Source organism: Puntigrus tetrazona, chromosome 4 (genome assembly GCF_018831695.1).
Source record: "Puntigrus tetrazona isolate hp1 chromosome 4, ASM1883169v1, whole genome shotgun sequence".
NCBI classification, from domain to species: domain Eukaryota; kingdom Metazoa; phylum Chordata; class Actinopteri; order Cypriniformes; family Cyprinidae; genus Puntigrus; species Puntigrus tetrazona.
Window position 1 is genome coordinate 8,474,935 of NC_056702.1, and position 12,864 is coordinate 8,487,798.

Here is a 12,864-nt window from a genome sequence, read left to right on the forward strand (position 1 = left end):
TTTTTATTCTGCAGTGGGTAACACCGCTTCCTAGTCTTGTGTAGCAAAACTTTTTTTTTTTCCAAATAAACTAGCATATTCCTCCAGTCACTGAGGGGTTAATGTTTGTTTAGTTACCATGGCTCTGTTTGAACGCAGCCTACTCTCAACGCTCGAGTAAACACGGCTTGTTAAAGCATAATGCGTTTATCAAAAGTAAAAAAAAAAAGCCTTGGCGTTATGCTTTGCTACTCGTCTGTCATTCGAGAATCACGGAAGTGATTTGAAGACTTTTGAATAAAAACAAATCATCAAAATCGTCGGTGGGAGGGATTAAGGGGAAGACCGAACTCGCTTTACGTTATCGACAGAATCAAAACTAAATCAGAAAGTACGAATAAAACTGACACGTGCATTCGTCGACGATAAAAACCATCAATGTTTCTGCTTTGTTACTTTGTACACTAGCTCGCTTCGTCCACAAAGCGTTTTAATGTACTTTTACGTCACATCCGTAAACAAAGAAGCTCATGCGAGATGGACCGTTCCATTATGTTACTAAGGGGTGCGCGCCAGTCTCATACGTGCGACTTTGTCGATATTTTTGCTGCTTCGTTTTAAAAACAGCCTCCTCGTGCTTATTGTATGTGTCTAACATCTATTACCCACAGGCGTACGCTAATTTATCTTAATATATTTAATATATCTTAATATATTTAACTCTCATACCAAAGACAAAATATCGAAACCCCTATAGGTGCGAAATAATAGATTCTCCCAGTTTCACGAAACACTACAAGCCAAGTGTTATTTTAAAGAGCCCTTTAAAGTCCTAGTGTACTAAGGAAGGAGTATCAATACATTTTACCTGCTTATCGGGGAAAAACTCGGTTGTCCACTTTTGTTTGCCAAGTCCTCACTGTCGGGGACTTGACTCAGGTAATTGTTACATAGTTTTATTCGTGTAGAGTTTATATATTTATATGATAATTCTTTGCAAGTATAAGGAGCTGGACTGTGGGTATGTTTACATCACCGACTCACTGAATGAAGTGCATAAATACAGCATTTGTAATAAAACACTGGAAAAATGAGATCGAGCACGTAACGTTACGTCTTGTTCGCTTTATTGAATATACAGGCGCGCGGTCGCTGTCTTGTTTATAATATTTCTTTCTCACGCCAGCCGTAAAGTGAACGTTTACGGGTTCCGCGTCGCTAATCTTTAAATGGGTTGGGGTTTGCGTGATCCGGAAAGTCCAGTTCGGCTGCTCCTCTGCTTTGACAGTTTGCTCGTGTTTTGTCCTTGTTTGTGTGCTGAAGATAAGGTCACGTGTGCAGAGCAGCTGAGCGCAGTGTGTGTGTGTGTGTGTGTGTGTGTGTGTGTGTGTGTGTGTTACAGCACCTCCTTTTAGGGCCCAGAGCAGCACGAGCTGTAACCGGTGCCAGTGGTGCTGTCATCGGTCGCTCCTAATTTAAACCTGGCTGAGGATGTGCATGGGTTTCTGTTTTTACCACGAGACCTACTGAACCTAATAGAGGTCCCCCTATATGCTCAAAATAGATAGCCTCTTTTGGAAGAGCTTGAACATGTTATGTCAGTGGTTTTTATTCTGTAACCCATACTGGGAAGTACTGGCATCTGTGTTAACTGCTATAGATTTGAGACCACAGCACTTGAAAAAATTCAGATATACGATTCGCCCCATTATGTTTTAAAAATCACAATAACACTAAAAATAACAAGGAATAAATTCAACCAAATGAGTGTGTTTGACCGAGTTATAGTGACTTTTTTTTTATTAAGGGGCAAAATGATCTTAATGGGACAGAAAAAAGTATTCACTCAAAAATGATAATTTATTTATGATTTACTTAAACTGAAATGTGTTATTTTTTTGTACTGTTTTACATGATCACAGTATGTAATAACATTATTTTCATTTTTTTTTCAGTTTCCATTTTAATTTATTTAATAGTTTTCCTTTGTGCTTTTGTCTTTCATGTTGTATTTCTTTATATTTGTTTTAGTTGTAAGACGTCACCAAAAGATACGAGTTATAAACTGTCATTAATATCCTATTTAATTTCAGCTTTAATTAAAGAAAAAGTTTTTAAGTAGTTTTAATTCTAGCTATCAGCAACAGCATTCTTACCCTCATGTTGTTCCAAACCAGAACAACTTCTTTTTTTCTTCGGTGGAATGTAAAAAGAGACTTCAAATATTTATTTCCCCTTATAATCAATAAATATTTCCCCTTATAATAAGTAAATAATGTCTGAAAGGTTTGAATAGTGAAAGAACTGACATCATTGTTTTATAACTACTCAACAAGAATGTGCAGAGAATCGATGCATTTTCAAATAGTTTTTGTTTAACGGTGGCACCAGGAGAAAATTGTGGTATTCCTATTGTAGCAGATTAAGCCACATTAATCCACATGAGCTGGATAAACCTGTAATTACAAGACAGTCAAACAAGCAGTTTTGTCAGATCATTAAGAATAATAAGTAGGGTTAATATCCTGCTTAGTATCTGAATGCATGTTTTATTAATTAATGAAGGACATGGTTGACTCGACGGCCTGAAAAGACTAGCGCTTACTCTGTTACGTTAGGAAACAGGTGTGTAGTGAAGCCTATAAAGGCAAAGGAGTGTAACGAGATCGGTTTGCTTTTAAAGATCTGCCGTTATCTGTTGCCCAAGAGACAGCAGCGGTCAACGCTTGAATCACATTTAAAACACAATGTCTCTTTGTGGGCCACATGAATATCACTGAGCCCTTTTGTTGCCCATTTATTTCCCCTTGCCTTCGCGAGTCTCTTTTCTTTGTTATGTCAATGAAGCGTTATATCCTTGTGGAATTTTCCAGCACCGAAAGTGTGCCAGGTCTAACTTTATCCTATTGTCACAGAAGTCGTTGCCCCGTTTCCCACTAAAAGCGCCGGCTTCAGGTTCGTCTCAAAAAGACCTTTCCAAGTACCTTTCTGCTTCATTGGCAGAAGCCCCTCACGATGCCTCTGAACGACGAGCGTCCCACCTCCACCTCTACGGTGGCCAGCGAGGACCAGAACAGCGACACGGAGTCCTCTGAAAGGTGCGACAGTCTGACCTCGTCCAGCGACGTGGACTGTTCTCGCCAGAGCTTCACCAGCGATTCGTCCAGCAAACACAACTCTCCTTCCTGTAGGTGTCCTGACATTCAAATGGAAAAAAATGGATTGATTGTTATTAAATACATCACCAGCGTTTATTCTCGTATCTAAACTAGTGCTATTTTATATGCGATCATAGTATTTGTCTTTTTGAATTTTTAATTCATATCTTTATTGATTATTTAGCTTTATCTCATTTTAACAATTTAGTATTTATATTTAGTATGTTTGTGTAATGTTTCGGTCTTATTTTAGTTTAATCAACCAAAAGAGTTCGTTGTTTTTATTGTATGAATGAGTGTTGTTCTTATGACCTGATGTGCCGCTGTGTCCTCAGGCAGCCCACCAAAAACCCTAACGCTTGATGAGGTCATGGCCTCGGCTCGGGACCTTTCTAATCTGAGCCTGGCTCATGAGATTGTTGTCAACCGGAACTTCCACCTAGAGCCTCCGGATCTACCCCAAAATAGGTACTGAACTGTTGTTATATAATTACCATCTCCAGATCTGGGTCCCACTTGATGTTTAGTTTGCTTGGTGACCGTTCATGATTATAGACATGGGTCAAGAATAAGTTAAGGGTCTTGATTATGAAAACATACACCAAATTATACAATATGTTATATAGCCTATATATATGTATATATGCATGTATGTATATATAGACATTGAATCCAAACCTTTTTATTTTCCTTAAAGCCTGGAGAAGAGAGTTAAAGATATGGTGCACAAGGCCTTCTGGGACTGTCTTGAAACTGAGCTGAATGATGACCCTCCCGTGTACGATTACGCCATCAAACTCCTGGAAGAGATCAGAGATGTAAGATACACATTTACATTGATACAGTGATGAAAAGCAGTCTGATGGCAAATCACTTCTTAATCATTTTTGTCCCATCATCAAAGACCCTGCTGTCCTTCCTGAACCCCGGGGCCAATCGCTTGCGTACTCAGATCATGGAGGTTCTGGACATGGACCTGATCCGCCAGCAGGCTGATAACAGTGCGGTTGATATCCAGGGCATTGTGTCTTATATCATCAATACTATGGGCAAATTCTGTGCACCGGTACGAGACGATGAAATCAAGAAGCTCAAGGAGAACTCGAGCGACTTAGTAGCGGTGTTCAAGTATGTTATTAAGTTGTCTTCTTGTATAGCTTTATAGAACAAGGTCAGTTTCACTGGCTGCTATAACAACATCTCGTTCTCATTCACATTTGTGCATGAAATCTGTGTACAAGACGAATAGTTAATTATAATATCCCTGTATTCATAGATATATTATTTTTGTGTATTTATACATAGATTAAATATATTAAGAACAAATATTCTGTTGTAACTATGTAACTAAGGGGATACGGGACACAAATCAGTAATGGTGCCGTCTTCACAAACAACCATGCTTTACATACACATTAACCTGAGGCAAGTTAACCGACTTGTAAATGATGGCTTGTGTCCTAACAGGGAAATCTTCCGGGTGCTGGACCTGATGAAAATGGACATGGTGAATTTTACCATCCAGAGCCTCAGGCCAGAGCTTCAGAGGCAGTCGGTAGAGTACGAGAGAGCCAAATTCCAGAGCATTCTGGAGAGAACTCCCAGTGAGTCATTTAGAATTATTTGAAATGAACCGATTGCGTTTAAAAAGGATGAGCCATTTTCACCACAAAAGATAATTTGACCCCTTTTGTGTGTGCAATGAAAGTCAGTGGGGTCCGCGACAAAATTGGACATCATTGACTTTCATTGAAAACAAAAACCTCAACACAATAAATGAAGGTTTAGTTTGACGCGTATAATGACCCCCAAAAGTATTCAATCTTCAATCTTGTTTTAATTCGCTCAGGTGCTTTGGACCACACAACCGAGTGGATCAGATCTTCGATAGAGGAGGCCTCGCAATTCATGCCACCGGCAGACAAGAGCAGCGATTCCGGGCAGAGCGGCAGACCTTTACCAGGCCCCACGCTGGTGCTAAATACAGCCTACGTCAGACTGCTCACCTGGGACGAGAGCAAGGGCCCGTTACCAGAGGTTAGAGAACAAACCGTTATTATCAGTCGCACTGAGCATCGCTATCACATATATAATGCCTCTTTATAATCGAACACTTGCAGACCGTGATGACGGATGAAGTGAGGTTGCAGGAGATGCAGCGGTCTCTTCAGCTCTGTCAAGCGGTCGCGTCGGTTCTGCTGATCGTCTACAGCTCTATAGGAGGCGCCGTGTCAGGCCTGCCAGCTCTTGTCGAGAGACTTAAAAAGATGACAGCCGTGCTGCTGGAGGGCATGCATAGCACGTATGTCCCATCCCTATCCGTCCCCTGCACTCTGCTCAAGCTGACACACGCACACGTCACACGCACATTCTACTGAAAAGCAACAACGAATGTCTCCGTCTGAGAGATCTTGTTTTGTGCTCGCCTGTTTTGCTTACAGAGACTTTAATCTGACTGAAGCTCTCGGAAACGTCAGTGTTCAGATCTGCTGCGAGGTCAACAAGTCTCTGGCTGAAAGAAACTTTCCAGCTCTGCCGGCTGAACTGCAGGAAACTCTGAAGGGCCAGATCTGTGACATCACCCAGGAAAACAACCCAATACGCACTCTTGTTGGTAGGGAAAAATATGAAGGAATATCTGAGTTCAAATCAACAGCACTGGTGACATAAAAAAATATATCTTATTCTTTTTTTCCTGTTATCTAAACAAATATACCTAAATTAAGACACATTTACGTGAGAAGTAATATAGATTTTAATACAGACAATTTTATGTTATAATAATCTTTACCCTTAAAACAAGAAAAAATCTGCTGATGGAGTTAGAAAAATAAACCTGTTTTTTTTTTTTTTTTTTATGGACAAAACAAGAAAAATCTGCTTATGTCGTAAGAACAATAAACATTTTTCTTGTTTTATGCAACTGAAGTCACTCAATTTAAGTAAAGAAATTTAATTTGCAATGTAACATTACCTAAAATTTATTTTCATCTTAAAACGCAAAAAAATTTAAGTTGCAAAAATGTGAACCTTATCATTTTTAAATTTAAAAGCAATTTTTTAAAAATTTGTTTTACTTTAGATAAAAATGAAACTGGAAGTAAATTTTTAAGATAATCAGCATCATGGCAACAAATGCCATCAGAGCTGAACTTGTAATATGCATCGTGTTCTAATGCGTCTATTATCTGTCCCACAGAGGGAAGGGTTCAGCAGTACTTTAGGGTGGTCCTCGCCTCCACCAGCTCTCACAGAACGCCCCCTCCTGTACCGCCAGGCTTAGGCCTGATTCAGCCGGAGCTCATGGGGCTCGGGGTTAGTTTCATCAACCTCGTCAACTTCAACAAAAAGGTTTACGGCCCTTTCTACGTGAGCATCCTGAAGAATCTACTGTTCATCGACATGCAAGCACCAACCCAGCAGAACGGGATCATACAGGGCCCGCCCAGCAGCCCACTGGAGTCCAAATAAACCAGGATGCATCGTTTACTTGATTCGTTATCATCGCCAGACATTTCACTCGTGTGTTTCCAAGTGAACTCTTTGACGCCTGATTTAAGGGAATCACTGCAGTACGAAGACGACTGAAGAACAACAATGTGCTATGGTGCTTAAAATGGGAAAATGTTTATTATGTTACAAAGAGACTATGTTCCTTGCCAACTTATATTTTTAGCATCTCTCTAACTGTGGTTTTCACTTGACAGTGTTACTGCAATAGACAAGCAGTCATTACGTACAGTATATTGAACGTGTTTGGGTGCAAGGCAGAAACATTTCTATATTTAGAGTCGCTAAAGACGTAGCCAAAGTAGGCTAATATATTTACCCAGATCATTTACAGATTATTCAGAATATACCCTTTTTAAGGATACCAGTGTTGCTGTTTCCCACGGCCATTTTCTAGATCATAAAAAAAAAAAAAATGTTTATTGGAGCAATCCGTCATTGAAAAAGCGAAATAGTACATTATTTTGAAAGTATTGTATTACAAATGACTGTGTGTATACTTGAAAGAAAATATTATTCTGCGTAATTTGAAATGGAAGAAACTTGAAATTATATAAAGAGGGAGAAGCAAAAACTCTGGGAAGATAAAAAATTGAACAATATTGTTAAATTATTATTTTTGGTCCCGGTAGTGTCATTTTATACAGTTACGACTGCATTATCAGTTGTCGTCCTTTTTTTATCCTTTAGACATCGACATTTGGATTAGTTTTGTATGCTGTTTGTATCCTTGTGCTTCGGTTACAGGCATGTTTGTTTTATTACTGTTGTATTTGAAAATTAAGGCGATTCTCTTATATGTTTGTGTTCTTATGTTAATTGTTTTATTCAAACTATTACCAAACCGCATAGATCAAGACCCTTGTTTTGTTGGTGACTATTTTTACCTTTGTGACAAGCGAATGAATGACACCTTTGTGTGGAAAGCCTTTGTTTTAACCACCACAGACCTTCATTTTAGCAATTTTTGCAATATATGTATTGTTTGTTTTTAAGAACCTTGTAAGAACAACAAAATATACGTAGTGTGACAAGCACTAAAAAAAATAATAAAAGAAAGTGTGAAAAACTAGTTCATATTTTGTTTCAAACTCCTACGTTTCTTTGTTTTTGCGAACATCTGAGAGCATTTAAATATACATAAAAATAATTCTTTTAATTTAACATTCGTAAATACTTTACTGTACGCGGGGAAACATTATATAAATAGTTAAATCACTTATCTATATTTGATTTGTTTCACCTCGATTAAAATGTGTGCTGTTTACTTTATTATTAAGACTTTTATTTTGCAAGGATACTACTTCCGGTATGTCACGCTGATGACATCTGAAGCTAGTTCAAGGCTAACCTCGTCAAAAGCAGAAACATACTAGATTTCGGGACCACTGTTACTGTCATTTAGCTTTTTTTTCACCGTTTCAAAGCTTTAATCATGATGCAATTCGTAGTAAGTACACGCATCTGTTCGTAAAGTTGTAAACGTGTGTTTACTCGCTTGTTAACGCACACTGTAGCAGCTGATATCTAAGTAACTGTCGAATCAAATGGTTTCGTTTGGGCTGAATACGAGCATTTACAGCCGGGGCATTTACGTTATAGAAGAATCAAAATATATAATTTTGCTAATCTCTCGTTTCCCCCCCCAGCTTGGCTTCACTCTGGGTAACGTGGTTGGCATGTATCTGGCACAGAATTACGAGGTTAGAAAAATAATATTTATTCGCATTAACTCTTTTACTGTCTAAATTCATACGACATAACTAATTCTAGTAAGGCCGGACTGCATGGAAGTGGTCTTGAAATGGAGACGATCAGCCCCGCACTGTCTCATGTGATTTTTTTGTTTTTGTTTATAACTTTGCCAAGGTACCCAATATTTCAAAGAAAATCGAGGCCTTTAAGAAGGACGTGGAGGCCAAGAAGAAGCCCCCAGAATGAAGGACGCAAGTCACGTGTGAAAATATGGCAAAGTGTAATAAATTGAAATGGGGGGGGGATATTTAAAAAGAAAATATACACAAAATATACACAAAAGAGCCCTCAAAGTGCACAGTGTATTCAGTATGGTGCCTCAGACTTGTTTTAAAGGTTGACCTGTTCTGCTTTTTGCATTGTATTCTGTTTCAATCTCTTTCTTTCCTAAATCAGGGTGAATATGTTCACGCCTGACAATTCGAAACAATGCAGTTTTATAAAGGCTTCTTAACATTATGTATTAAAGTTATACTAATAAAATGTTTGTTTTGAGTTCTTGGTTGGCAGTGTTTAATAAAAAGCATGTTGTTTTTTTCCAGTAATATTTGGCAAATAGTACAGTTCTGAACAGTACGTTTTGGTTCAATTTACCAAAGACTTGCCTTAAAGGGACTTTGGTAGGACTTAAGTGCAGCATTCAAATTAAATGTTACTATTTTTATGCTAAAAAAAAAAAACTTCGTGAAATTATCATTCATACATGAAAGTATACATCGGGAAAAAATGTCGTACAGACTCGTTAAAATGTTGAAACAATGTAGAAACTTCCACCTAATAGACCGGCGTGTGTGATGTTAAAAGAGCTCAGTTGTAAACACTGACCGGAAGATGGCGCGGTGGACACGGAAGTAAACAACTTTATCAGCGCTCCGAATATAACGTTAACGGTTGCGTCTATAATTATCACGTTCATTGTGATAAAAATGTTGCTTGTAAACTCCTACATATTAAAAACATTTTTTACTAAATATACAGTTCAATATTTACCTCTTTTATCACTTCATCAATAGGCACACAAACGCATTAAATATCTTAAACCTGCTTTAGATCCCCTTTAGATTTTTTTTTACATGCTAGCTCTTCAAAATAGCAATCCTTTAAAGAAGTAAATTACTGGGAGACGCGTTAGGTTCGTAAAGTTTTTCCGGAAGTTGAAAGTGAGTGTTTCCGGTACGCGTGGCCGCTCCTGTGACAGCTGCTGAGCGAGACGAGCCGAGATGATTTCCCTCACCGACTCCCAGAGTAAGATCAGCACAACCCGTCTCACTGACAGCTCTTTCTCTAACGACGTCTAACGTCAGGGCTTTCATTTACAAAGAGTGCTGTCTTTATTATTTCGCCTGTCTGAGTGTTTATGTGTTTGCAGGTGTGTGTGTGTGTGTGTGTGTGTGTGTGTGTGTGTGTGTGTGTGTGTGTGTGAATTCATGCAGCTGTGTACAGATGTCTCTCCACCAGCAATAAGTCTAACGTAAAAGTCACTGGCGGTGAATTACATCAAACAGACCAAATAAATGTTCGCTTTAATGTGGAAAGACAGTCCCACAAACATAGTGCTCTGCTTATGACTGTCATAATCAATAATAAGAAACGATCATATTAGCAAAAATACCTAACGTGTGTGTGTGGTATTAAACGCAGATTATGTGTTAGTTTGATTAATTCATGGCTCTTCCTCTCTCCACAGAAATTGGAATGGGGTTAACAGGATTTGGTGTATTTTTTCTGTTTTTTGGGATGATCCTGTTTTTCGATAAAGCTCTCCTTGCCATAGGAAATGTGAGTGTTCTCATTTATATATATTTTAACATTTTTTTAGTTATGCCCTACATATTTGTATTTTTAATTCGACATGATAGTTTTAATTTAATAATTATAATTAAAATTTAAGAAACAAAATTAAACTGTATAATATAAGCTATAATATATATATATATATATATATATATATATATATATATATATATATATATATATATGTAATAAAAGTCTGTTTGTACACACACGTTTATTACATGTTTGTTATATACACGTATATTATATAAAATGTAATATAATTCTCAGGTTTTTTTGCCATGCATGTGCCTGCTAGTTTTTGATTTCTTTTGCGTAACTTTTGTTGTGAATATCGTTTTCCTACACATTTTTACTTTTCCTGCCCTGGATTTTCTCCCGTAACAGCTAAAAGGCATCGTTTTTATGCCCTAATTCATTGCAAACCTGCATGATGAGATCCCCTCAACCCAAAGGCAGCTTCTGTCTCTAACCTGCTCTTCGTTCTCCTCAGATCCTTTTTGTAGTCGGCCTGGCGTTCGTGATCGGTCTGGAGAGGACGTTCAGGTTCTTCTTCCAGAAGCACAAAATGAAAGCCACCAGCTTCTTCCTAGGAGGCGTCTTCGTAGTGCTGATCGGATGGCCCATCGTCGGAGTCATTCTAGAGTTTTATGGCTTCTTTCTATTATTCAGGTATTATTCAGTACGAGGAAGCTTTTCGTCCAAGCAAATCAGATGAGATTTTTATCACTTGTTTTACACAGTATTAAGTGAAATGATTATATTCTGTTCTGATCAGTCTACATCTGCCTTTTCTTCGTGTCTAGGGGGTTCTTTCCAGTGGTCGTAGGCTTCATCAGGAGAATTCCTGTGCTAGGATACTTACTGAATCTTCCCTTTATCAGCGGGGTAAGTCTTACTAAACGGGGTGATCTTTTTTCTGCCTCTCTTGGTTTTATTTCCGTATAAGGATCCTGTAGAATTGCTGTGAATTTAACACGTCCTAACCAGGCGTCGCGCAACAAATGCCCAGCAACAAACACGGAGGCTGTAAACGAGCTGCCAAACCTTCGCAAAAGGCGTGCACTAATTAAATGCGACCGCGTTAACATTCGCACGATCAGCGTGAACAGCTAAACGACTTCTGGGTTTCTCAAGTCGCGCCGCCTGGTTAGGACACGGTCCTGCATTCTACATTCACTTCAAGGGCTTTCGCTTGCTTTAGCGGGTCTGATACTGACATGCTCTTCCACTAAAAGTGATGCAAAGCAAAAGAGACCTTTCTAAATACGAGTTAGATTTTTGTTCACACGCGTACCTGCATATATTCCCGTTTCTAGGGTGTCATTTTGTGATGTTTTTGGTTTTTTTAAAAATACACAAGTACAAGATAATTCTATTCTTAGTAGAACGGAACGGAATATTTAAAAGAACGTTTGCAGCTAATGTTGTAAGAAATTAGTTTTGTTCGGTATGGATGCATAGACCGTACGTAAAATGTAAAAGAATAAATCTAACGGACCTTAAAATGTTTGAGCGGGTATCAAGTGCACGACCCGAACTGATAGATAGTGTCTAACACACGTTAAGACGAACACTAGGCTGTCTTCACCTCATGCTCGAACACTGTTGCGGGTGTCTTTCAACGTCTGTTTGTTGTTCTTTTAACGCCTTCCTAAGGCTGAGCGGACAGTCAGCCATCTTGGTCAGTCACTGCTAATTCTGTCTTGCATGCGAGCATGAATCATGCTGTCCCCGTGTGCAGTGTTTTAAGCGATCTGTTACATCCGTAAGTAATATGAATAGTGTCCTAATCCTTCCGTACCTCCTCTTTTTGTTTCTCCAGTATGTGGACAAAATGAGTGAAAGCAACAACATGGTTTAACAGACTCTCTTTTTTTTTTTTTTTTTTTTTTTACCGCTTATTTATGACGGATTTTCTAAAGCTTTACCCTAAAACAGCCACGAGGAGTGTAGAAGTCGTATTACCGAAGCTTTATGTTCAGGCGCGTTTCCACTGATCTTTACGTCGGTGAGAAGCAGACCGTGCGCGTGGAAAACAAGCCACTCCTCCGTCGGCCGGCCAAAGCTAAACCCAGCATCGCTGCGTCCCTCGACAACTGTGCCCTACTTTAGAAACACACGACTGGAGGCTACACCCTGGGAGGAGCGTCTGTTTGAATGTGTACAAGCGACTTCTGGAAGTCTGTATTCTGTTACAATAATGGCCTTGTTACAATGTAATTGTATTTTGAAAAGGGAGGCGAGCTGGATGACTCTAATTTCTATTCCCCCCCTTCTATCACACCTGCTGAGACCGTGTGGTATTTACACTTTATTTTAGAATTAAACGGTTACTAATCAGACTGGCATATTATGTTTATTGTTAGATGTTATTATTATTATTGTTGTTATCGTTATTATTATTAACTTTGATTTTTTTCCTCTGTCTTCAAAAATGGTGGGATTTCAGAATGGGTCAGCTGCCACAAACTTTTGTAAATAGAAATTGAAAAACTGTATGAGGTCAGTGTCTTTATTCTCAGTGCATTTTTAGGTATTGACAATTTGGGGTTCCTCAAAAAGGGCTTAATATGGTTGTAATATTGATATTGTAAAAAATTTTTTTGATATGAATCATTTATTCTTATATCATTGAGACACATTAAGAACAACAAACAAACATATA

The 12,864-nt window shown here is 38.5% G+C and overlaps 3 protein-coding genes across 6 annotated transcripts; all 3 read left to right on the forward strand.

Moving 5' to 3' along the window:
• The first annotated feature begins 771 nt into the window (after positions 1-771).
• On the forward strand, positions 772-7,719 carry tcp11l2 (t-complex 11, testis-specific-like 2). 2 transcript variants are annotated; one of them, XM_043237679.1, is made up of 10 exons: positions 772-918; positions 2,983-3,166; positions 3,473-3,605; positions 3,835-3,955; positions 4,042-4,265; positions 4,605-4,741; positions 4,987-5,174; positions 5,258-5,439; positions 5,579-5,751; positions 6,337-7,719. In XM_043237679.1, exons 2-10 carry the CDS (start codon positions 2,995-2,997, stop codon positions 6,606-6,608), a joined length of 1,602 nt encoding a protein of 533 aa, XP_043093614.1. In that variant the 5' UTR covers positions 772-918; positions 2,983-2,994; the 3' UTR covers positions 6,609-7,719. The 2 variants fall into 2 exon arrangements, with proteins under 2 accessions (XP_043093614.1, XP_043093615.1); XM_043237680.1 differs by having other exon boundaries at positions 794-918; positions 2,895-3,166.
• A 236-nt stretch (positions 7,720-7,955) lies between these two features.
• stmp1 (short transmembrane mitochondrial protein 1) lies at positions 7,956-8,897 on the forward strand. The gene is made up of 3 exons (XM_043238049.1): positions 7,956-8,097; positions 8,297-8,350; positions 8,517-8,897. Exons 1-3 carry the CDS (start codon positions 8,083-8,085, stop codon positions 8,586-8,588), a joined length of 141 nt encoding a protein of 46 aa, XP_043093984.1. The 5' UTR covers positions 7,956-8,082; the 3' UTR covers positions 8,589-8,897.
• Positions 8,898-9,038: 141 nt separating this feature from the next.
• On the forward strand, positions 9,039-12,697 carry golt1ba (golgi transport 1Ba). Of its 3 annotated transcripts, XM_043238047.1 has the most exons (6): positions 9,039-9,647; positions 10,090-10,181; positions 10,690-10,868; positions 11,003-11,084; positions 11,856-11,880; positions 12,022-12,697. In XM_043238047.1, the coding sequence occupies exons 1-6, from the start codon at positions 9,623-9,625 to the stop codon at positions 12,039-12,041; spliced, it is 423 nt and encodes a 140-aa protein (XP_043093982.1). In that variant the 5' UTR covers positions 9,039-9,622; the 3' UTR covers positions 12,042-12,697. The 3 variants fall into 3 exon arrangements, with proteins under 3 accessions (XP_043093982.1, XP_043093983.1, XP_043093981.1); XM_043238048.1 differs by lacking the exon at positions 11,856-11,880; XM_043238046.1 differs by lacking the exon at positions 12,022-12,697 and having other exon boundaries at positions 11,856-12,015.
• The last annotated feature ends 167 nt before the right edge of the window (positions 12,698-12,864 follow it).

Bases quoted from the DNA above. Each gene is read 5' to 3' on its own strand.
- stmp1 (XM_043238049.1), top strand. The intron at 8,351-8,516 runs GTTAGAAAAATA...AACTTTGCCAAG, and splicing joins ATCTGGCACAGAATTACGAG to GTACCCAATATTTCAAAGAA.
- tcp11l2 (XM_043237679.1), top strand. From the start codon at position 2,995: ATGCCTCTGAACGACGAGCGTCCCACCTCCACCTCTACGGTGGCCAGC. The intron at 3,956-4,041 runs GTAAGATACACA...CCATCATCAAAG, and splicing joins TCCTGGAAGAGATCAGAGAT to ACCCTGCTGTCCTTCCTGAA. The intron at 4,266-4,604 runs GTATGTTATTAA...GTGTCCTAACAG, and splicing joins GACTTAGTAGCGGTGTTCAA to GGAAATCTTCCGGGTGCTGG.
- golt1ba (XM_043238046.1), top strand. From the start codon at position 9,623: ATGATTTCCCTCACCGACTCCCAGA. The intron at 10,869-11,002 runs GTATTATTCAGT...CTTCGTGTCTAG, and splicing joins GGCTTCTTTCTATTATTCAG to GGGGTTCTTTCCAGTGGTCG. The intron at 11,085-11,855 runs GTAAGTCTTACT...CGCCTTCCTAAG, and splicing joins ATCTTCCCTTTATCAGCGGG to GCTGAGCGGACAGTCAGCCA.